The 23802-nt window shown below is 46.3% G+C and overlaps 1 protein-coding gene and 1 non-coding gene across 6 annotated transcripts in view; one reads left to right on the top strand and one right to left on the bottom strand.

Annotated features, from left to right (window-relative positions):
* Positions 1–790: 790 nt before the first annotated feature.
* On the top strand, positions 791–862 carry trnaw-cca (transfer RNA tryptophan (anticodon CCA)). Its single transcript has one exon. It is a non-coding gene; the product is annotated as a tRNA-Trp (tRNA).
* A 20275-nt stretch (positions 863–21137) lies between these two features.
* Positions 21138–23802, bottom strand: part of LOC137314024 (NACHT, LRR and PYD domains-containing protein 3-like) — a 54299-nt gene continuing 51634 nt past the window's right edge. For all 5 annotated transcript variants that reach the window (XM_067979718.1, XM_067979719.1, XM_067979721.1 and 2 more), the window contains 2 exons: positions 21845–22012; positions 21138–21672 (listed from right to left, as the gene is read on the bottom strand). In XM_067979718.1, the coding sequence (XP_067835819.1) occupies positions 21585–21672; positions 21845–22012 (256 nt within the window). In that variant the 3' untranslated portion in view covers positions 21138–21584. The remainder of the gene's footprint in view (positions 21673–21844; positions 22013–23802) is intronic.

The following is a 23802-nucleotide window of genomic DNA, read 5'->3' as shown; positions in this document are numbered from 1 at the left end:
ACGTCAGGTCCGATATACCTGGATTCGAAGACAGGTCAGGTTGTGTTGATTGCTTGTCATTAATGTAACCTGTAGACAGTAATATTAAAATAATAATACTGTTGAATGTAATGTTGAAGACTGCTGTCGTGCAACTCTGTTGTAAGTCAACCTATTAAACTTGCTATTTTGTAACCACTCGGGCTAAAATCAAGCGGAAGTTATTGTTGATGGATTAACAACCCATAGCTGCGAGAGTAACGGGAAAAATCCGCCAAGAAACATTCAATTTACATATAAACATCACACCCATAGTTTATATTTTCACACGTTCTTTTTTGTAGTTCTAACCAAAGTACAAACATTCGGAAGTCCACGTGTTTTTCAGAAGTTTCCCCTCCTGTTATGTATTTTGAGCAGTTTCCAACATATATAAACATCACACCCATAGTTTATATTTTCACACGTTCTTTTTTGCAGTTCGAATCGAAGTCGAAACACCGAAAGTCTCAGTGTTTTTCAGAAGTTTCCCCTCCTGTTATGTATCTTGAGCAGTTTCCCACATCCTTTTCCTGTGATGTGACAATTCTGGGTGCAGGATGAATGTAATTGGATTTGCTGCAGTCCGCTGACAGCAGGCGATGGAAGCGAGCGCCATGCTGCCGCTGACAGGTGAAGGAGACTTCTGATGCTGCCTGACATCCGGTGGGGGTGGGCGGGGATTTGAAAGCCAACCCATTCCACCAATCTCGGATCTCTAAAGCGGTGCTTGACAAACATTGATAGAAACAAACACGCAGTGTTGCATCCAGGCCTCGTGGCGCAACGGTAGCGCGTCTGACTCCAGATCAGAAGGTTGCGTGTTCAAATCACGTCAGGGTCACAGTTTTTTCCCTTAAGGCTGGTTTGTATAATTCTGCAATTCATGTTTTCTTTGCGTCTTCACAATTAACAGAACCCAACTCTGAAGTCTGCCACTGGCTCCCCAATGTCAGGGAGTGAAGCACCTGATGCCCTCATTTATTTCATGCAACGAACAGAAGACAAACACACGTCTTCGTTCAAAAACCAACCTGCAGGTGGACACATCGTGAGATGAACACAGGGCAGAGATGCAGACAGTATCGCGAAACAGACAAGAGAAATAGATTGAGCGCTTCGTCATCAGAAATTTGTCTGAACCTCCACGGGCAATGAAAGGGCTTTTGTTGGTCGGTTTCCCATTGCACTGGAGAATTCAGGAGAACTTGGTCGATGATTGGTTCGGTTCCCTTGTCCACCACTGGCGGAAAAGGTTTGTCGATCCTACGCTACGAACTCCTTTCCAAAGCCAATATATCTTTCCAGATTAAAAGGGAATAAAACTTGAAGTGAGCGTCACTGTCGATCAGTTTTCTATCACTCAAAGTTATCTGTTTAATGAAGTAAAAGATACAGCTTACAAAGAATAAGGGAGCAGCCACTGTCTCCCTTTTTGGCAAGAGAAGAAAATCGATCGGGATGTATTTGGAGACCAAATTCCAACATAACGTTTCTGCCCAGGATCGAGCCGGGAACTTCCCCCTTTTAAAACAAACCTGATAACCGCTACACTACGGAAACCAACAGCATTTTATTCAACACAACGGACAACTGAATGGTGTCCTCTCTCTGCTCGGACTTGGAATGTGTTGTTTCAAGTGCAGCGAGAGACACAGACAGTGGCTGCTCCCCCTTTTCTTTAAAAACTCTCAGAGTAGTGGGTTTGAGCCCCACGTTGGGCGAGGACCGTTTTAAACTTTTATACGGCTTCCACCGGTGAGCCCCAGCTCTGACATTTACACGCACCCCCCCTCCCCCCCGCCTCTTCCCTCTTTCCGCGCACGATGGGGCCGCACTCGGGCTGAATCTCTCCAATTAGGTTTCCGCCCCTGTCGCAGCATGAAATGGTCCTTATCAAAGTCACAAATGATACCCTATGTGACTACCACCATGATAAACAATCCCTCCTCTTCTTCACAAATACAATATCTCACCGTGTTGTTATGCTGTTAGACTGCTTTCCTCTCTCTGCTCTTATTTGGAATGTGTTGCTTTTCCGTCAGACAACACTTAGTATCATCGTATTATGTTAGTCCACAAAAGGAGATCATTCGGCCCATCGTGCCTGTGCCAGATCAAACCCACGTATTCGTTCGAAATTTTATCAGAGATAGATTGAGTGCTTTGTTATCAGAAAATTACGTGAACCCCCACAGTCTACAGCTTTCCTCCTCGCTATCAACCACACGGCCTATTTTTGGGTCACCCGCAAATTTCTTAATCAGACACCCTATGTTTAAGTCCAAATCGTTAATGTATACCAGAAAAAGCAAAGGACCAAGTACCGTGGCCTGCGGCACCTCACTGGAAACAGCCTTCCAGCCACAAATACACCCGTCGACCATTACCCTTTGCTGCCTGCCACTGAGCCAATTTTGGATCCAACAAGCCACATTCCCTTGGATCCCATGGGCCTTTACTTTTTTGACCAATCTGCCATGTGGGAATTTTTCAAAAGCCTTGCTAAAATCCATGTAGACGACATCAATTGCGCTACCCTCATCGATCCTCCTTGTCACCTCCTCGAAAAATTCAATCAGGCTAGTCAGATACGATCTCCCCATAACAAATCCATGCTGACTGTCCTTGATGAGTCCGTGCCTTTCTAAGTGACAGTTTATCCTGTCCCTCAGAATTAATTCCAATAATTTGAAATGGAGTCTTTCTCCGGCTTGCTGCAATAACAGATAAGGCGGTTAGGAAAGCTTAGGCCCGGCTAGCTCAGTCGGTCGAGCATGAGACTCTTAATCTCAGGGTCTCTCCAAGGCGCTGATTTCTGCGACCGGCGGCCCTTGACGCGCATGCCCGCTGCGCCCCTTCGAATGGAGATAGACCGTATTCTACCTCGCGCGGCATTCTGGGTAATGTCATCCGCCATTGTAAGCCCCTCTTGCTGATTATTCTGTGATGGGGTTTAGAAGGGCGAGGTTTATCCAATCAAAAGCAAAATAATGCGAATGCTGGAAATGTGAATTATAAAGAGAAAATGCTGGAAATCATCAGCAAGTGAGGCAGCATCCGTGGAGAAAGTCATCCTTAGGTTTCTGGTTGGAACTAGCGAGCGTGCTTTTGGAGGAAGCAGCAATGAGCTCAAGGCCGTTCTCTTAACTTTACAGGCAGCCGACTGATTAACATGTTGGTGCTGAGGGAGAGAAGGCCTCTTTTCATTTCGCAAACCTAAAAGCTTTTTGTGTCTGCCCGAACACTGCTGATTTGCTCGAGCATTTGCCTCTGCTCACCAGCAGGGAGTGCCTTTGAGTAACAACACGTCAAACCGCACTCAAGGGCAATTAGGGATGGGCAATAAAGGCCGGCCTCGCCAGCGACGCCCACATCCCACGAACGAATAAATAAAAAAAAAACGCTTTCAGGACAAAAAGTCTTCTATCAGTCAAACAGGGCTCTGGCTGCTCCCTCAAGCGGGGAGCGGCTGTTCCTTCCCGGTAACCTCGTCTGCCTTCCGCAGGCTCGGGCTCTTCTCAGCATCATTCACCATTACTGTGGCTTCCCGTTCTGCTGTTGCTCACTTGCTGATGTACGATATCGCCGATTGGAGCAAAGTATTGATTGTATTCAGGGAGGGGCTAACCCAAGGCAAGATTTCTCTGCTGGTCATGGAGCTGCTTGGAGGCGAGTTCAAAGCAGCGACTGTGAAGGGCAGGGACCGAGTAAATCTCCGTCAGGCCCACGTGACTGCACGAGTCGGGGTGATTAAAACGGTGAACAATCAAGAAACATAAGGATCTTTGCTGCTTCCCTTCGATCGCTCAGCTGGTAGAACAGAGGACTATAGTGGAAAACAATGGAGAATCACCCTTAGGTTGCTGGTTGATTTCCGTCTCCAAGTAGCGAATGTGATTTTGGAATAAGCAGCATTTTGATCAAGGCCGCTTCCTGTGGCTTCCCGTTCTGCTGTTGCTCAATACCGTGGATTGGAGCAAAGTATTGAATATATTCAGGGAGGGGGCAATTCGTGGCGCTGCCTGGAGGCGAGTGTGAAGTGATTATTGTGAAGCGTAATTTAGCGCCCGGAGTTAGCTGAAATGGTAGAACGCTCACTTAGCATGTGAGAAGCAATGGAATCGATTATCGTATTCTCCACTCAATTATTTACCTCAGGTAATTGTCCCGAAACAAAAATGGTGCCAGTTTTCAGCAAATCCAGAACCCACATGAATCCTCAGCTTCGATAAAGAGAGGTCAATAGCCAGGAAAACTTTTGGTGTGCTGCAGTGAGCAAAAGTTTTTGATTTTGTTGTTTCGCAAAGATGGAAAGATGAAGTGAGACATGGAAAAAAGCTTCACAGGTCCTGATATCTTTTCTGTGGATTGAACTCAGGATTTACAAAGTTAATAAATCTAATGCACTCCATGCTGTGTGAAGAGCGCACGAATGGTGGAGACTGCCAAGCAGCACTGCCAATTAGTTCAGTTTGCAAGCTATCTTAAGTCATAAAGTAATGGACTCGCTAAGTAGGGGAATTAGCTCAAATGGTAGAGCGCTCGCTTTGCATGCGAGAAGTAGCGGGATCGATGCCCGCATTCTCCACTCACTTTTTTACCTCAGGTAATTGTCCCGAAACAAAAATGGTGTCAGTTTTCAGCAAATCCAGAACGCACGTCAATCCTCAGCTTCGATAAATCGAGATCAATGAGCAGCAAATCTTTAGGTGTGCTGCAGTCAGCAAAAGATTTTGATTTTGGTGTTTAGCAAAGATGGAAAGATGAAGTGAGACATGGAAAAAAGCTTCACAAGTCCTGATATCTTTTCTGTGGATTGAACTCAGGATTTACAAAGTTAATAAAACTAATGCACTCCTTCCTGTGTGAAAAGCGCACGAACGGTGGAGACTGCCAGGCAGCATTACCAATAAGGTAAGTTGGCAAGCTATCTATAGTCATAAAGTAATGGACAGTTGGCAAAAACAATCCAGTCAGGGAGGAGTTGTCCACACAATCTTCTGATTTGTCATTAGACACGAAATCCACTGCTCCACTGGTCTCGGGTGTGCAGAGAAAGTAGCAGCTCATACTGCCACAGCGCTGCGGTCTGAGCAGGAAATGAGTCAGTCTCGGTCATGCACACGTGACTCCACGAGTCCGGGAGTGTCAAAAGGCGCACAGTGAATATTTACCAAAGAGAGCAATCCTGGCTGCTTCCCTTCGTACAGCGGAGGACTGCAATACAATTATCAGGTAAAAGTCATCCTTAGGTTTTTGGTTGGAACTAGCGAACGTGCTTTTGGAGTAAGCAGAAATTAGCTCAAGGCCGTTTTCTTTACTTTACAGACAGCCGACAGCTTAACATGTTGGCGCTGAAGCACAGGAGACCTCCTTTCCTTTCTTAAACCTGAAAGCTTTTTGTGTCTGCCCGAAAACGGCTGTTTTGCTCTAGCATTTGCCTCTGCTCACCAGCAAGGAGTGCCTTTGAGTAACAACACGTCAAACCGCACTCACTTTCAGGCAAATCAGCCTTCGATCGGTCAGTCAGACAGACAGACAGACAGAGCTCTCGCTGTTTCCTCAAGCTCGGGCTGCTGTTCTTTTCCGATGACCTCGTCTCCCTTCCGCAGGCTCGGGCTCTTCTCGGCATCATTCACGATTACTGTGCTTTCCCGTTCTGCGGTTGCTCACTTGCGAATACTCGATACCGCGGATTGGAACAAAGTATTGAAAAAATTCAGGGAGGTGGCAATTCGTGGCGCTGTTTGGAGGCGAGTGTTAAGCGACTATTGTGAAGGGCAAGTGGACTCGTTAAGCAGGGGAATTAGCTCAAATAGTAGAGCGCTCGCTTTGCATGCGAGAAGTAGCGGGATCGATGCCCGCATTCTCCACTCACTTCTTTTCCTTGGGGAATTGTCCCGAAACAAAAATGGTGTCAGTTTTCAGCAAATCCAGAACCCACGTCAATCCTCAGCTTCGATAAATCGAGATCAATGAGCAGCAAATCTTTAGGTGTGCTGCAGTCAGCAAAAGGTTTTGATTTTGGTGTTTAGCAAAGATGGAAAGATGAAGTGTGACATGGAAAAAAGCTTCACAGGTCCTGATATCTTTTCTGTGGATTGAACTCAGGATTTACAAAGTTAATAAAACTAATGCACTCCCTGCTGTGTGAAAAGCGCACGAACGGTGGAGACTGCCAGGCAGCATTACCAATAAGGTAAGTTTGCAAGCTATCTATAGTCATAAAGTAATGGACAGTTGGCAAAAACAATCCAGTCAGGTAGGAGTTGTCCAGACAATCTTCTGATTTGTCATTAGACACGAAATCCAATGCTCCACTGGTCTCGGGTGTGCAGAGAAAGTAGCAGCTCATACTGCCACAGCGCTGCGGTCTGAGCAGGAAATGAGTCAGTCTCGGTCATGCACACGTGACCCCACGAGTCCGGGAGTGTCAAAAGGCGCACAGTGAATATTGACCAAAGAGAGCAATCTTGGCTGCTTCCCTTCGATCGTTCAGCAATTACAGCGGAGGACTGCAATACAATTAACAGAGAAAAGTCATCCTTAGGTTTCTGGTTGGAACTAGCGAACGTGCTTTTGGAGTAAGCAGAAATTAGCTCAAGGCCGTTTTCTTTACTTTACAGACAGCCAAAAGCTTAACATGTTGGCGCTGAGGCACAGGAGACCTCCTTTCCTTTCTTAAACCTGAAAGCTTTTTGTGTCTGCCCGAAAACGGCTGTTTTGCTCGAGCACTTGCCTCTGCTCACCAGCAGGGCGTACCTTTGAATAACAACACGTCAAACCGCACTCACTTTCAGGCAAATCAGCCTTCCATCAGTCAGACAGACCGACAGACAGACAGAGCTCTCGCTGTTTCCTCAAGCTCGGGCTGCTGTTCTTTTCCGATGACCTCGTCTGCTTTCCGCAGGCTCGGGCTCTTCTCGGCATCATTCACGATTACTGTGCCTTCCCGTTTTGCGGTTGCTCACTTGCGAATACTCGATACCACGGATTGGAACAAAGCATTGAAAAATTTCAGGGAGGTGGCAATTCGTGGCGCTGTTTGGAGGCGGGTGTGAAGCGACTATTGTGAAGGGCAATTGGTCTCGCTAAGCAGCGGAATTAGCTCAAATGGTAGAGCGCTCGCTTAGCATGCGAGAAGTAGCGGGATCGATGCCCGCATTCTCCACTCAATTTTTTACCTTGGGGAATTGTCCAGCAACAAAAATGGTGTCAGTTTTCAGCAAATCCAGAACCCACGTCAATCCTCAGCTTCGATGAATAGAGGTCAAGGAGCAGTAAATCTTTTGGTGTGCTGCAGTCAGCAAAAGTTTTTGATTTTAGTGTTTAGCAAAGATGGAAAGCTGAAGTGAGACATGGAAAAAAGCTTCACAGGTCCTGCTATCTTTTCTGTGGATTGAACTCAGGATTTACAAAGTTAATAAAACTAATATACTCCCTGCTGTGTGAAAAGCGCACGAACGGTGGAAACTGCCAGGCAGCACTGCCAATTAGGTTAGTTTGCAAGCTATCTAAAGTCATAAAGTGATGGACAGTTGGCAAAAAAAGAATCCAGTCAGCTCGGAGTTGTCCAGACAATCTTCTGATTTGTCATTAGACACGATATCCACTGCTGCACGGTGTGCAGAGAAAGTAGCAGCTCACACTGCCACAGCGCTGCGGTCTGAGCAGGAAATGAGTCAGTCTCGGTCATGCACACGTGAATCCACGAGTCCGGGAGTGTCAAAAGGCGCACAGTGAATATTTACCAAAGAGAGCAATCCTGGCTGCTTCCCTTCGTACAGCGGAGGACTGCAATACAATTATCAGATAAAAGTCATCCTTAGGTTTTTGGTTGGAACTAGCGAACGTGCTTTTGGAGTAAGCAGAAATTAGCTCAAGGCCGTTTGCTTTACTTTACAGACAGCCTACAGCTTAACATGTTGGCGCTGAGGCACAGGAGACCTCCTTTCCTTTCTTAAACCTGAAAGCTTTTTGTGTCTGCCCGAAAACGGCTGTTTTGCTCTAGCATTTGCCTCTGCTCACCAGCAGGGAGTGCCTTTGAGTAACAACACGTCAAACCGCACTCACTTTCAGGCAAATCAGCCTTCGATCGGTCAGTCAGACCAACAGACAGACAGAGGTCTCGCTGTTTCCTCAAGCTCGGGCTGCTGTTCTTTTCCGATGACCTCGTCTGCCTTCCGCAGGCTCGGGCTCTTCTCGGCATCATTCACGATTAATGTGCCTTCCCGTTCTGCGGTTGCTCACTTGCGAATACTCGATACCGCGGATTGGAACAAAGTATTGAAAAAATTCAGGGAGGTGGCAATTCGCGGCGCTGTTTGTAGGCGAGTGTTCAGCGACTATTGTGAAGGGCAAGTTGACTCGCTAAGTAGGCGAATTAGCTCAAATGGTAGAGCGTTCGCTTTGCATGCGAGAAATAGCGGGATCGATGCCCGCATTTTCCACTCACTTTTTTACCTTGGGGAATTGTCCCGAAACAAAAATGGTTGTCAGTTTTCAGCAAATCCAGAACCCACGTCAATCCTCAGCTTCGATAAATCGAGATCAATGAGCAGCAAATCTTTAGTTGTGCTGCAGTCAGCAAAAGTTTTTTATTTTGGTGTTTAGCAAAGATGGAAAGATGAAGTGTGACATGGAAAAAAGCTTCACAGGTCCTGATATCTTTTCTGTGGATTGAACTCAGGATTTACAAAGTTAATAAAACTAATGCACTCCCTGCTGTGTGAAAAGCGCACGAACGGTGGAGACTGCCAGGCAGCATTACCAATAAGGTAAGTTTGCAAGCTATCTATAGTCATAAAGTAATGGACAGTTGGCAAAAACAATCCAGTCAGGTAGGAGTTGTCCAGACAATCTTCTGATTTGTCATTAGACACGAAATCCACTGCTCCACTGGTCTCGGGTGTGCAGAGAAAGTAGCAGCTCATACTGCCACAGCGCTGCGGTCTGAGCAGGAAATGAGTCAGTCTCGGTCATGCACACGTGACTCCACGAGTCCGGGAGTGTCAAAAGGCGCACAGTGAATATTGACCAAAGAGAGCAATCTTGGCTGCTTCCCTTCGATCGTTCAGCTAGTACAGCGGAGGACTGCAATACAATTAACAGAGAAAAGTCATCCTTAGGTTTCTGGTTGGAACTAGCGAACATGCTTTTGGAGTAAGCAGAAATTAGCTCAAGGCCGTTTTCTTTACTTTACATACAGCCAAAAGCTTAACATGTTGGCGCTGAGGCACAGGAGACCTCCTTTCCTTTCTCAAACCTGAAAGCTTTTTGTGTCTGCCCGAAAACGGCTGTTTTGCTCGAGCACTTGCCTCTGCTCACCAGCAGGGCGTACCTTTGAATAACAACACGTCAAACCGCACTCATTTTCAGGCAAATCAGCCTTCCATCAGTCAGTCAGACCGACAGACAGACAGAGCTCTCGCTGTTTCCTCAAGCTCCGGCTGCTGTTCTTTTCCGATGACCTCGTCTGCGTTCCGCAGGCTCGGGCTTTTCTCGGCATCATTCACGATTACTGTGCCTTCCCGTTCTGCGGTTGCTCACTTGCGAATACTCGATACCGCAGATTGGAAGAAAGCATTGAAAAAATTCAGGGAGGTGGCAATTCGTGGCGCTGTTTGGAGGCGAGTGTGAAGCGACTATTGTGAAGGGCAATTGGTCTCGCTAAGCAGGGGAATTAGCTCAAATGGTAGAGCGCTCGCTTAGCATGCAAGAAGTCGCGGGATCGATGCCCGCGTTCTCCACTCACTTATTTACCTTGGGGAATTGTCCCGCAACAAAAATGGTGTCAGTTTTCAGCAAATCCATAACCCACGTCAATCCTCAGCTTCGATGAATAGAGGTCAAGGAGCAGTAAATCTTTTGGTGTGCTGCAGTCAGCAAAAGTTTTTTATTTTAGTGTTTAGCAAAGATGGAATGATGAAGTGAGACATGGAAAAAAGCTTCACAGGCCCTGATATCTTTTCTGTGGATTGAACTCAGGATTTACAAAGTTAATAAAGCTAATATACTCCCTGCTGTGTGAAAAGCGCACGAACGGTGGAGACTGCCAGGCAGCATTGCCAATTAAGTTAGTTTGCAAGCTTTCTAAAGTCATAAAGTGATGGACAGTTGGCAAAAAACAATCCAGTCAGCTCGGAGTTGTCCAGACAATCTTCTGATTTGTCATTAGACACGATATCCACTGCTCCACGGTGTGCAGAGAAAGTAGCAGCTCACACTGCCACAGCGCTGCGGTCTGAGCAGGAAATGAGTCAGTCTCGGTCATGCACACGTGACTCCACGAGTCCGGGAGTGTCAAAAGGCGCACAGTGAATATTTACCAAAGAGAGCAATCTTGGCTGCTTCCCTTCGTACAGCGGAGGACTGCAATACAATTATCAGATAAAAGTCATCCTTAGGTTTTTGGTTGGAACTAGCGAACGTGCTTTTGGAGTAAGCAGAAATTAGCTCAAGGCCGTTTTCTTTACTTTACAGACAGCCTACAGCTTAACATGTTGGCGCTGAGGCACAGGAGACCTCCTTTCCTTTCTTCAACCTGAAAGCTTTTTGTGTCTGCCCGAAAACGGCTGTTTTGCTCTAGCATTTGCCTCTGCTCACCAGCAGGGAGTGCCTTTGAGTAACAACACGTCAAACCGCACTCACTTTCAGGCAAATCAGCCTTCGATCGGTCAGTCAGACCAACAGACAGACAGAGGTCTCGCTGTTTCCTCAAGCTCGGGCTGCTGTTCTTTTCCGATGACCTCGTCTGCCTTCCGCAGGCTCGGGCTCTTCTCGGCATCAATCACGATTAATGTGCCTTCCCGTTCTGCGGTTGCTCACTTGCGAATACTCGATACCGCGGATTGGAACAAAGTATTGAAAAAATTCAGGGAGGTGGCAATTCGCGGCGCTGTTTGTAGGCGAGTGTTCAGCGACTATTGTGAAGGGCAAGTTGACTCGCTAAGTAGGCGAATTAGCTCAAATGGTAGAGCGTTCGCTTTGCATGCGAGAAATAGCGGGATCGATTCCCGCATTTTCCACTCACTTTTTTACCTTGGGGAATTGTCCCGAAACAAAAATGGTTGTCAGTTTTCAGCAAATCCAGAACCCACGTCAATCCTCAGCTTCGATAAATCGAGATCAATGAGCAGCAAATCTTTCGGTGTGCTGCAGTCAGCAAAAGTTTTTGATTTTGGTGTTTAGCAAAGATGGAAAGATGAAGTGAGACATGGAAAAAAGCTTCACAAGTCCTGATATCTTTTCTGTGGATTGAACTCAGGATTTACAAAGTTAATAAAACTAATGCACTCCCTGCTGTGTGAAAAGCGCACGAACGGCGGAGACTGCCAGGCAGCATTACCAATAAGGTAAGTTTGCAAGCTATCTATAGTCATAAAGTAATTGACAGTTGGCAAAAACAATCCAGTCAGGTAGGAGTTGTCCAGACAATCTTCTGATTTGTCATTAGACACGAAATCCACTGCTCCACTGGTCTCGGGTGTGCAGAGAAAGTAGCAGCTCATACTGCCACAGCGCTGCGGTCTGAGCAGGAAATGAGTCAGTCTCGGTCATGCACACGTGACTCCACGAGTCCGGGAGTGTCAAAAGGCGCACAGTGAACATTTACCAAAGAGAGCAATCCTGGCTGCTTCCCTTCGTAAAGCGGAGGACTGCAATACAATTAACAGATAAAAGTCATCCTTAGGTTTCTGGTTGGAACTAGCGAACGTGCTTTTGGAGCAAGCAGAAATTAGCTCAAGGCCGTTTTCTTTACTTTACAGACAGCCGACAGCTTAACATGTTGGCGCTGAGGCACAGGAGACCTCCTTTCGTTTCTTGAACCAGAAAGCTTTTTGTGTCTGCCCGAAAACGGCTGTTTTGCTCGAGCACTTGCCTCTGCTCACCAGCAGGGCGTACCTTTGAGTAACAACACGTCAAACCGCACTCACTTTCAGGCAAATAAGCCTTCCATCAGTCAGTCAGACCGACAGGCAGACAGAGCTCTCGCTGTTCCCTCAAGCTCGGGCGGCTGTTCTTTTCAGATGACCTCGTCTGCGTTCCGCAGGCTCGGGCTCTTCTCGACATCATTCACGATTACTGTGCCTTCCCGTTCAGAGGTTGCTCACTTGCGAATACTCGATACCGCGGATTGGAGCACAGTCGTGAAAAAATTCAGGGAGGTGGCAATCCGTGGCGCTGCTTGCAGGCGAGTGTCAAGTGACTATTGTGAAGGGAAATTGAGCCCACCAAGCAGGGGAATTAGCTCAAATGGTAGAGCGCTCGCTTAGCATGCGAGAAGTAGCGGGATCGATGCCCGCATTCTCCACCCAATTTTTACCTTGGGGAATTGTCCCGAAACAAAAATGGTGTCAGTTTTCAGCAAATCCAGAACCCACGTCAATCCTCAGCTTCGACAAAGAGAGATCAAGGAGCAACAAATCTTTTGGTGTGCTGCAGTAAGCAAAAGTTTTTGATTTTGGTGTTTAGCAAAGATGGAAAGATGAAGTGAGACATGGAAAAAAGCTTCATGGGTCCTGGTCTCTTTTTTGTGGATTGAACTCAGGATTTACAAAGTGAATAAACCTTATGCATTTCCTGCTGTGTTAAAAGCGCACGAACGGTGGAGACTGCCAGGCAGCACTTCCAATTAGGTCAGTTTGCAAGCTATCAAAAGTCATCAGGTCATGGACAGTTCGCAAAAACAATGCAGTCAGGTTGGAGTTGACCAGACAATGTTCTGAATTGTCATTAGACACTGTATCCACTGCTGCATTCGCCTCGGGTGTGCAGAGAAAGTAACAGCTCACACTGCCACAACGATGCGCTGTGAGCAGGAACCGAGTCAGTCTCGGTCATGCACACGTGACTCCACGAGTCCTGGAGTGTCAAAAGGCGCACAGTGAACATTTACCAAAGAGAGCAATCTTTGCTGCTTCCCTTCGATCGTTCAGCTGGTGCAGCGTAGGACTGTAATAGTATTAACAGATAAAAGTCATCCTTAGCTTTCTGGTTGGAACGAGCGAACGTGCTTTTGGAGTAAGCAGAAATTAGCTCAAGGCCGTTTTCTTTATTTTACAGACAGCCAAAAGCTTAACATGTTGGCGCTGAGGCACAGGAGACCTCCTTTCCTTTCTGAAACCAAAAGCTTTTTGTGCCTGCCCGAAAACGGCTGTGTTGCTCGAGCACTTGCCTCTGCTCATCAGCAGGGCGTACCTTTGAATAACAACACGTCAAACCGCACTCACTTGCAGGCAAATTAGCCTTCCATCAGTCAGTCAGACCGACAGACAGACAGAGCTCTCGCTGTTTCCTCAAGCTCGGGTTGCTGTTCCGCAGGCTCGGGCTCTTCTCTGCATCATTCACGATTACTGTGCCTTCCCGTTCTGCTGTTGCTCACTTGCTAATACTCGATGCCGCGGATTGGAGCAAAGTGTTGAAAAAATTCAGGGAGGTGGCAATTCGTGGCGCTGTCTGGAGGCGAGTGTGAAGCGACTATTGTGAAGGGCAATTGGACTCGTCAAGCAGTGGAATTAGCTCAAATGGTAGAGCGCTCGCTTAGCATGCGAGAAGTAGCGGGATCGATGCCCGCGTTCTCCACTCACTTTTTTACCTTGGGGAATTGTCCCGAAACAAAAATGGTGTCAGTTTTCAGCAAATCCAGAACCCACGTCAATCCTCAGCTTCGATAAAGAGAGGTCAAGGAGCAGCAAATCTTATGGCGTGCTGCAGTCAGCAAAAGTTTTTGATTTTCGTGTTTCGCAAAGATGGAAAGATGAAGTGAGACATGGAAAAAAGCTTCACAGGTCCTCGTCTCTTTTTTGTGGATTGAACTCAGGATTTACAAAGTTAATAAAACTAATGCACTCCCTGCTGTGTGAAAAGCACACGAACGGTGGAGACTGCCAGGCAGCACTGCTAATTAGGTTAGTTTGCAAGCTATCTAAAGTCATAAAGTAATGGACAGTTGGCAAAAACAATCCAGTCAGGTCGGAGTTGTCCAGACAATCTTCTGATTTGTCATTAGACACGATATCCACTGCTCCACGGTGTGCAGAGAAAGTAGCAGCTCACACTGCCACAGCGCTGCGGTCTGAGCAGTGAATGAGTCAATCTCGGTCATGCACACGTGACTCCACGAGTCCGGGAGTGTCAAAAGGCGCACAGTGAATATTGACCAAAGAGAGCAATCCTGGCTGCTTCCCTTCGATCGTTCATCTGGTACAGCGGAGGACTGCAATACAATTAACAGATAAAAGTCATCCTTAGGTTTCTGGTTGGAACTAGCGAACGTGCTTTTGGAGTAAGCAGAAATTAGCTCAAGGCCGTTTTCTTTATTTTACAGACAGCCAAATGCTTAACATGTTGGCGCTGAGGCACAGGAGGCCTCCTTTCCTTTCTTCAACCTGAAAGTTTTTTGTGTCTGTCCGAAAACGGCTGTTTTGCTCGAGCACTTGCTTCTGCTCACCAGCAGGGCGTACCTTTGAATAACAACACGTCAAACCGCACTCACTTTCAGGCAAATAAGCCTTCCATCAGTCAGTCAGACCGACAAACAGAGCTATCTCTGTTTCCTCAAGCTCGGGCTGCTGTTCTTGTCCGATGATCTCGTCTGCGTTCCGCAGGCTCGGGATCTTCTCGGCATCATTCACGATTACTGTGCCTTTCCATTCTGCGGTTGCTCACTTGCGAATACTCGATGCCGCGGATTGGAGCAAAGTGTTGAGAAAATTCAGGAAGGTGGCAATTCGTGGCGCTGTTTGGAGGCGAGTGTGAAGCGACTATTGTGAAGGACAATTGATTTCGCTAAGCAGGGGAATTAGCTCAAATGGTAGAGCGCGCGCTTAGCATGCGAGAAGTAGCGGGATCGATGCCCGCATTCTCCACTCAATTTTTACCTTGGGGAATTGTCCCGAAACAAAAATGGTGTCAGTTTTCAGCAAATCCAGAACCCACGTCAATCCTCAGCTTCGATAATGAGAGATCAAAGAGCAGCAAATCTTTTGGTGTGCTGCAGTAAGCAAAAGTTTTTGATTCTGGCATTTAGCAAAGATGGAAAGATGAAGTGAGACATGGAAAAAAGCTTCACAGGTCCTGATATCTTTTCTATGGATTGAACTCAGGATTTACAAAGTTAATAAAACTAATGCACTCCCTGCTGTATGAAAAGCACACGAACGGTGGAGACTGCCAGGCAGCACCAACAATTTGGTAAGTTTTCAAGCTATCTAAAGTCATAAAGTAATGGACAGTTGGCAAAAACAATCCAGTCAGGTAGGAGTTGTCCAGACAATCTTCTGATTTGTCATTAGACACTATATCCACTGCTCCTCGGTGTGCAGAGAAAGTAGCAGCTCACACTGCCACAGCGCTGCGGTCTGAGCAGGAAATTAGTCAGTCTCGGTCATGCACACGTGACTCCACGAGTCCGGGAGTGTCAAAAGGCGCACAGTGAATATTGACCAAAGAGAGCAATCTTGGCTGCTTCCCTTCGATCGTTCAGCTAGCGCAGCGGAGGACTGCAATACAATTAACAGAGAAAAGTCATCCTTAGGTTTCTGGTTGGAACTAGCGAACGTGCTTTTGGAGTAAGCAGAAATTAGCTCAAGGCCGTTTTCTTTACTTTACAGACAGCCAAAAGCTTAACATGTTGGCGCTGAGGCACAGGAGACCTTCTTTCCTTTCTCAAACCTGAAAGCTTTTTGTGTCTGTCCGAAAACGGCTGTTTTGATCGAGCACTTGCCTCTGCTCACCAGCAGGGCGTACCTTTGAATAACAACACGTCAAACCGCACTGACTTTCAGGCAAATCAGCCTTCCATCAGTCAGTCAGACCAACAGACAGACAGAGCTCACGCTGTTTCCTCAAGCTCGGGCTGTTGTTCTTTTCCGATGACCTCGTCTGCGTTCCGCAGTCTCGGGCTCTTCTCGGCATCATTCACGATTACTGTGCCTTCCCGTTCAAAGGCTGCTCACTTGCGAATACTCGATCCCGCGGATTGGAGCACAGTCGTGAAAAAATTCAGGGAGGTGGCAATCCGTGGCGCTGATTGCAGGCGAGTGTGCGGATATTACACAGTGTGCTGAGAGTTCGGTACGTGTGGGAGTTGAAGGGTTGATCTCTTTAAATCTAGTGCATATTGCTTCAACTGTTTAAGGTCAATTTAAAAGTTTAAATTTCTAAGTTTCTGTCAGGTGTGGGAGTTGAAGGGTTAATCTCTTTAAATCTAGTGCATATTGCTTCAACTGTTTGAGGTCAATTTAAAAGTTTAAATTTCTAAGTTTCTGTCAGGCTTCAGCAGAGAGCTGCTGTAGCAAGTTAATTGGTTAGCTAGATTCAATTGGTCCCTGAAGGTGGGGCAGGCCTGACTCATCTGAGTCTCAACTGTCGAAATACAGGGGCTTGTCAGTGCGGACTGCACGGTGTGCGGATATTACACAGTGTGCTGAGAGTTCGGTACGTGTGGGAGTTAGGTGAAGTGGGGGAAGGAGGTGCTGCTTTGCCTTGCTTTTCTTGCAGAGCGGTAGTGGACCTGAGAGCGGTGAGCGGCGGGAGAGAGCGAGACCAGAGCGGAGATATAAACAGCGCGGAGAGAGCGAGACCAGAGCGGGGATATAAACAGCGCGGAGAGAGCGAGACCAGAGCGGGGATATAAACAGTGCGGAGAGAGCGAGACCAGAGCGGGGATATAAACAGTGCGGAGAGAGCGAGACCAGAGCGGGGATATAAACAGCGCGGAGAGAGCGAGACCAGAGCGGGGATATAAACAGCGCGGAGAGAGCGAGAGTCCAGTCGGTGAGCGGCGGGAGAGAGTGAGACCAGAGCGGGGATATAAACAGTGCGGAGAGAGCGAGACCAGAGCGGGGATATAAACAGCGCGGAGAGAGTGAGACCAGAGCGGGGATATAAACAGCGCGGAGGGAGTGAGACCAGAGCGGGGATATAAACAGTGCGGAGAGAGCGAGACCAGAGCGGGGATATAAACAGCGCGGAGAGAGCGAGACCAGAGCGGAGATATAAACAGTGCGGAGAGAGCGAGACCAGAGCGGAGATATAAACAGCGCGGAGAGAGCGAGACCAGAGCGGAGATATAAACAGTGCGGAGAGAGCGAGACCAGAGCGGGGATATAAACAGCGCGGAGAGAGCGAGACCAGATCTTACTCTGAGAGCGAGACTCTGAGACCAGCGGCAGTTCGGGGTGACGTCACCAGTCAGAAAGTGACGCGGCACAGGGGAGGCAGCTGATTGGTGAGTAGGTTCAGGTGAGTATTTCTACCATTTTACTGTAAGTAAAGTAATAAGAAAGGGAAGATCTGCAGGTTTTATAGCAGATAGTGTTTTTTTTTAGTGAACCTAGGTCCCTAGTATAGTTAACATTTTCTAATTTCAACGTAATTTAAAAGGGGTAACTCAGCTAAGGCAAGTCATGGCAGCAGACCTCGCACCCGTGATATGCTCCTCCTGCAAGATGTGGGAAGTCATGGACACTACCAGTGTCCCTGCCGACCATGTGTGCGGGAAGTGTGTCCACCTGCAGCTACTGACCGATCGTATCTCGGAGCTGGAGCTGCGGGTGGACTCACTGTGGAGCATCCGCGATGCAGAGAAACTCGTGGATAGCACGTTTAGCGAGTTGGTCACACCGCAGGTAAAGGGTATACAGGCAGGAAGTGAATGGGTTACCACCAGGAAGAGTAAGAGATGCAGGCAGGTAGTGCAGGGGTCCCCTGTGTCCATCCCCCTCTCAAACAGATATGCCACTTTGGATGCTGTTGGGGGGGATGACTTATCAGGGGAAGGCAGCAGCAGCCAACTTCCTGGCACCACGGGTAGCTCTGCTGCACAGGCTGGGAGGAAAAAGAGTGGCAGATCTATAGTGATAGGGGACTCAATTGTAAGGGGAATAGACAGGCGTTTCTGCGGCCGCAACCGAGACTCCTGGATGGTGTGTTGCCTCCCTGGTGCAAGGATCAAGGATGTCTCGGAGCGGCTACAGAACATTTTGGACGGGGAGGGCGAACAGCCAGCTGTCGTGGTGCACATAGGCACCAACGATATCGGTAAAAAAGGGGATGAGGTCCTAAAAGCAGAATATAGGGAGTTAGGAGGTAAATTAAAAAATAGGACCTCAAAGGTAGTAATCTCAGGATTGCTGCCAGTGCCACGTGCTAGTCAGAGTAGAAATAGGAGGATATTTCAAATGAATACGTGGCTAGAGGAATGGTGCAAGGGGGAGGGATTCAAATTCCTGGAACACTGGAAACGGTTCTGGGGGAGGTGGGACCAGTACAAACCGGACGGTCTGCACCTGGGCAGGGCCGGGACCGCTGTCCTAGGAGGAGTGTTTGCTAGTGCTGTTGGGGAGGGTTTAAACTAAAGTGGCAGGGGGTTGGGAACCTGAGCAGGGAGAGAGAGGAAAGCGTAACAGGAAGGGACAGAAGGTATGGAGTAATAGGTAAAGTGTTAAAAAAGGAAAAAGCAGGAACTAAGCGTCACAAAACAGATTTGAAAGTTCTTTATCTGAATGCACGTAGCATTCGTAATAAAATGGACGAGTTAACGGCACAAATAACTACGTATGGGTATGATCTTGTGGCCATTACAGAAACATGGCTGCAGGGTGACAACGACTGGGAATTAAATATGCCAGGTTATTTAACAATCAGGAAGGACAGGCAGGAAGGAAGGGGAGGTGGGGTGGCTATGTTAATAAAGGAAGGAATCACTGTAATACAGAGAAATGATATTGGGACAAAGCATCAAGATAATGAAACAGTTTGGGTGGAGATAAGGAATAATAAGGGAAAAAAAACATTAGTGGGCGTAGTATATAGGCCTCCTAATAGTTGCAACTCTGCTGGAAGAAGTATTAATCAGGAGATAGTCGGGGCATGTAATAAGGGAACAGCCATAATTATGGGGGATTTTAATTATCATATTAACTGGACAAATCAAATTGGGCAGAGCAGCCTTGAGGACGAGTTCATTGAGTGCATCAGGGATGGATTTCTTGAGCAGTATGTAACTGATCCTACAAGGGGGCAGGCAACCTTGGACCTGGTCCTGTGTAATGAGTCAGGATTAATTAATAATGTCCTAGTTAAGGATCCCCTTGGAACGAGCGACCACAACATGGTTGAATTCCATATCCAATTAGAGGGTGAGAAGGTTGATTCTCAAACAAGCGTACTGAGCTTGAATAAAGGAGACTATGATGGTATGAGAGCGGAATTGATTAAAGTGGACTGGGAAAATAGATTAAAGGGTAAGACGGTACATAGCAGTGGTGTTCATTTAGGGAGTTATTTTACAACTTTAAAAATAAATATATTCCACTGAGGAAAAAAGGGTGTAAAAGAAATGACAGCCACCCGTGGCTAAGTAAAGAAATCAAGGATAGTATCCGACTAAAAACAAGGACATATAAGGTAGCCAAACTTAGTGGGAGGATAGAAGATTGGGAATTCTTCAAAAGACAGCAAAAAGTAACTAAAGGATTGATTAAGAAAGGGAAGTTAGATTATGAAAAGAAATTAGCAAAAAATATAAAAACAGATAGCAAGAGTTTCTATAGTTATATAAAAAGAAAAAGGGTGGCTAAGGCAAACATAGGTCCCTTAGAGGATGAGACCGGGAAATTAATGGTGGGAAACATGGAGATGGCAAAAATGCTGAACAAATATTTTGTTTCAGTCTTTACAGTAGAGGACACTAAGAATATCCCAACACTGGACAAACAGGGGACTCTCGGGGGGGAGGAGCTAAATACGATTAAAATCACTCAGGAGATGGTACTCAGTAAAATAATGGGACTCAAGGCGGATAAATCCCCTGGACCTGATGGCTTCCATCCTCGGGTCTTGAGGGAAGTGGCAGTAGGGATTGTGGATGCTTTGGTGATAGTTTTCCAAAATTCCCTGGACTCAGGAGAGGTCCCGGCAGATTGGAAAACTGCTAATGTAACACCGTTATTTAAAAAGGGTAGTAGGCAGAAGGCTGGAAATTATAGGCCAGTTAGCTTAACATCTGTGGTGGGTAAAATTTTGGAGTCTATTATTAAGGAGACAGTAACGGAACATTTAGATAAGCATAATTTAATAGGACAAAGTCAGCATGGCTTCATGAAGGGGAAGTCATGTCTGACAAATTTGCTTGAGTTCTTCGAGGATATAACGTATAGGGTGGATAAAGGGGAACCAGTGGACGTAGTGTATTTAGACTTCCAGAAGGCATTCGACAAGGTGCCACATAAAAGATTATTACTTAAGATAAAAAATCACGGGATTGGGGGTAATATTCTGGCATGGGTGGAGGATTGGTTATCAAACAGGAAGCAGAAAGTTGGGATAAATGGTTCATTTTCGGACTGGCAACCAGTAACCATTGGTGTTCCACAGGGGTCGGTGCTGGGTCCCCAACTCTTTACAATCTATATTAACGATTTGGAGGAGGGGACCGAGTGCAACATATCAAAATTTGCAGATGATACAAAGATGGGAGGGAAAGTAGAGAGTGAGGAGGACATAAAAAACCTGCAAGGGGATATAGACAGGCTGGGTGAGTGGGCGGAGATTTGGCAGATGCAATATAATATTGGAAAATGTGAGGTTATGCACTTTGGCAGGAAAAATCAGAGAGCAAGTTATTTTCTTAATGGCGAGAGACTGGAAAGTACTGCAGTACAAAGGGATCTGGGGGTCCTGGTGCAAGAAAATCAAAAAGTTGGTATGCAGGTGCAGCAGGTGATCAAGAAAGCCAACGGAATGTTGGCTTTTATTGCTAGGGGGATAGAATATAAAAACAAGGAGGTATTGCTGCAGTTATATAAGGTATTGGTGAGACCGCACCTGGAATACTGCATACAGTTTTGGTCTCCATACTTAAGAAAAGACATACTTGCTCTCGAGGCAGTACAAAGAAGGTTCACTCGGTTAATCCCGGGGATGAGGGGGCGGACATATGAGGAGAGGTTGAGTAGATTGGGACTCTACTCATTGGAGTTCAGAAGAATGAGAGGCGATCTTATTGAAACATATAAGATTGTGAAGGGTCTTGATCGGGTGGATGCAGTAAGGATGTTCCCAAAGATGGGTGAAACTAGAACTAGGGGGCATAATCTTAGAATAAGGGGCTGCTCTTTCAAAACTGAGATGAGGAGAAACTTCTTCACTCAGAGGGTGGTAGGTCTGTGGAATATGCTGCCCCAGGAAGCTGTGGAAGCTACATCATTAGATAAATTTAAAACAGAAATAGACAGTTTCCTAGAAGTAAAGGGAATTAGGGGTTATGGGGAGCGGGCAGGAAATTGGACATGAAGCTGAGTTCGGATCGGTCAATGCCCTGTGGGTGGCGGAGAGGGCCCAGGGGCTATGTGGCCGGGTCCTGCTCCGACTTCTTGTGTTCTTTAGATTTGTGGTTGGGATCAGATCAGCCATGATCTTATTGAATGGCGGAGCAGGCTCGAGGGGCCGATTGGCCTACTCCTGCTCCAATTTCTTATGTTCTTATGTTCTTATGACAGAGAATCGGCCAAAAATGTTCATATAATAAGACCAGGAATGGTTATAAATTGAAATGTTCACACTTTCACACTCAGTCCGGGTCTGGATTCCCTCAGCGACTTCAGGAGTCTCTTTCCGTTTGAACTGAACTGATTACACCTGAGCCTGTAACAGATTAAAGATTATGTAGGAAATAAACAGATTGAACAACAGTGTAAATAACAGGGAGACTGGGGTTAATATTTCAATAATAATTACAGACAAATATTACCCGTAAAAGGGACTGAATCCCATTGATATTGTATTTATTACATTAAACATTAACACAAACACTCACCAGATCGACTCCAGACTCCTGCAGGTCAGTATGAGGGAGCAGAGAGCGGGGACAGATCGGTCTGTGAAGGAGTTTGATCCCAGGGACAGATCCGTCAGTGACCGGTTTGTACTGAGAGCGGAGACGAGATCCTCGGTACAAGAATCTGTGAGACCGACACCATCCAGACTGGGGATCAGAGAGAGAGAAATAACAGGAATCAGAGAAAATCCCCAGTGTTTATTATTAACACTATTGCTGATACTAATAATAATTCACAGTGTTTATTATTAACATTATTTCTGATACTATTAATAATGTACAATGCTTATTAATAACACTATTACTGATACTAATAATAATGTACATTGTTTATTAATAACACTATTACTGATAATAATAATGTACAATTTTTATTAATAGCATTACTGATACTAATAGTAATGTACAGTATTTATCAATAACACTATTACTTATACTAATGTAGGTTGATTCGGGTAAGCCACCCCGAATTTGTTCAAGGCAAATCGTGTTTATCTAACCTGATAGCGTTTTTTGATGAGGCAACAGAGAGGGTAGATGAGGGCAATGCTGTTGCTGTGGTGTATGTGGATTTTCAAAAGGCGTTTGATAAAGTGCCACCTGGTAGGCTTGTCATCAAGATTGTGGCCCATGGAATAAATGGGGCAGTAGCAGCATGGATACTAAATTGGCTAAATGACAGGAAACATAGAGTAGTGGTGGACGGTTGTTTTTTGGACTGGAGGGAGGTGTACAGTGGTGTTCCCCACGGGTCGGTGCTGGGCCCACTGCTTTTCTTGATATATATTAATGACTTGGACTTGGGTTTTCAGGGCACAATTTCAAAATTGCAGATGACACAAAACTTGGCAGGGTAATGATCAGTGAGGAGGGTAGTGATAGACTTCACGAGGATATAGACAGGCTGGTGGCACGGGCGGACACGTGGCAGATGAAATTTAACGCAGAAAATAAAGAGGTGCTGCATTTCGGTAGGAAAAATGAGGAAACGCAATATAAACTAAAGGGCAAAATTCTAAAAGGTGTAAAGGAACAGAGATATCTGGGGGTATATGTCCACAAATCGTTGAAGGTAGCAGGGCAGGTTGAGAAAGCGGTTGAAAAAGCATATGGGATCCTGGGCTTTAGAAATCGAGGCATGGAGTACAAAAGTATGGAAGTCATGATGAACCTTTATAAAATACTGGTTCGGCCACAGCTGGAATATTGTGTCCAGTTCTGGGCACCACACGTTACAAACGATGTGAATGTTAGAAAGGAGGAATTTCTCATTCAGTATGTGGATGGCCCGACTGGAGAGGGGGCAAAACTTGACCTCCTCTTGGGAAATAAGGAAGGGCAGGTGACAGAAGTGTTAGTGAGGGATCACTTTGGGACCAGTGATCATAATTCCATTAGTTTTAAGATAGCTATGGAGAAGGATAGGTCTGGCCCAAAAGTTAAAATTCTAAATTGGGGAAAGGCCAATTTTCATGGTATTGGACAGGAACTTTCAGAAGTTGATTGGGAGAGTCTGTTGGCAGGCAAAGGGACGTCTGGTAAGTGGGAGGCTTTCAAAAGTGTGTTAACCAGGGTTCAGGGTAAGCACATTCCTTATAAAGTGATGGGCAAGGCTGGTAGAAGTAGGGAACCTTGGATGACTCGGGAGATTGAGGCACTAGTCAAAAGGAAGAAGGAGGCATATGACATGCATAGGCAGCTGGGATCAAGTGGATCCCTTGAAGAGTATAGAGATTGCCGGAGTAGAGTTAAGAGAGAAATCAGGAGGGCAAAAAGGGGATATGAGATAGCTTTGGCAGATCAGGCAAAGGTGAATCCAAAGAGCTTCTACAAATACATAAAGGGCAAAAGGGTAACTAGGGAGAGAGTAGGGCCTCTTAAGGATCAACAAGGTCATCTATGTGCGGAACCACAAGAGATGGGTGAGATCCTGAATG

Source organism: Heptranchias perlo, unplaced genomic scaffold (assembly GCF_035084215.1).
Source record: "Heptranchias perlo isolate sHepPer1 unplaced genomic scaffold, sHepPer1.hap1 HAP1_SCAFFOLD_50, whole genome shotgun sequence".
NCBI classification, from domain to species: Eukaryota; Metazoa; Chordata; class Chondrichthyes; order Hexanchiformes; family Hexanchidae; genus Heptranchias; species Heptranchias perlo.
The sequence above is the reverse complement of the archived record's forward strand: the minus strand, read 5'-3'. Positions and strand labels throughout refer to the sequence as shown.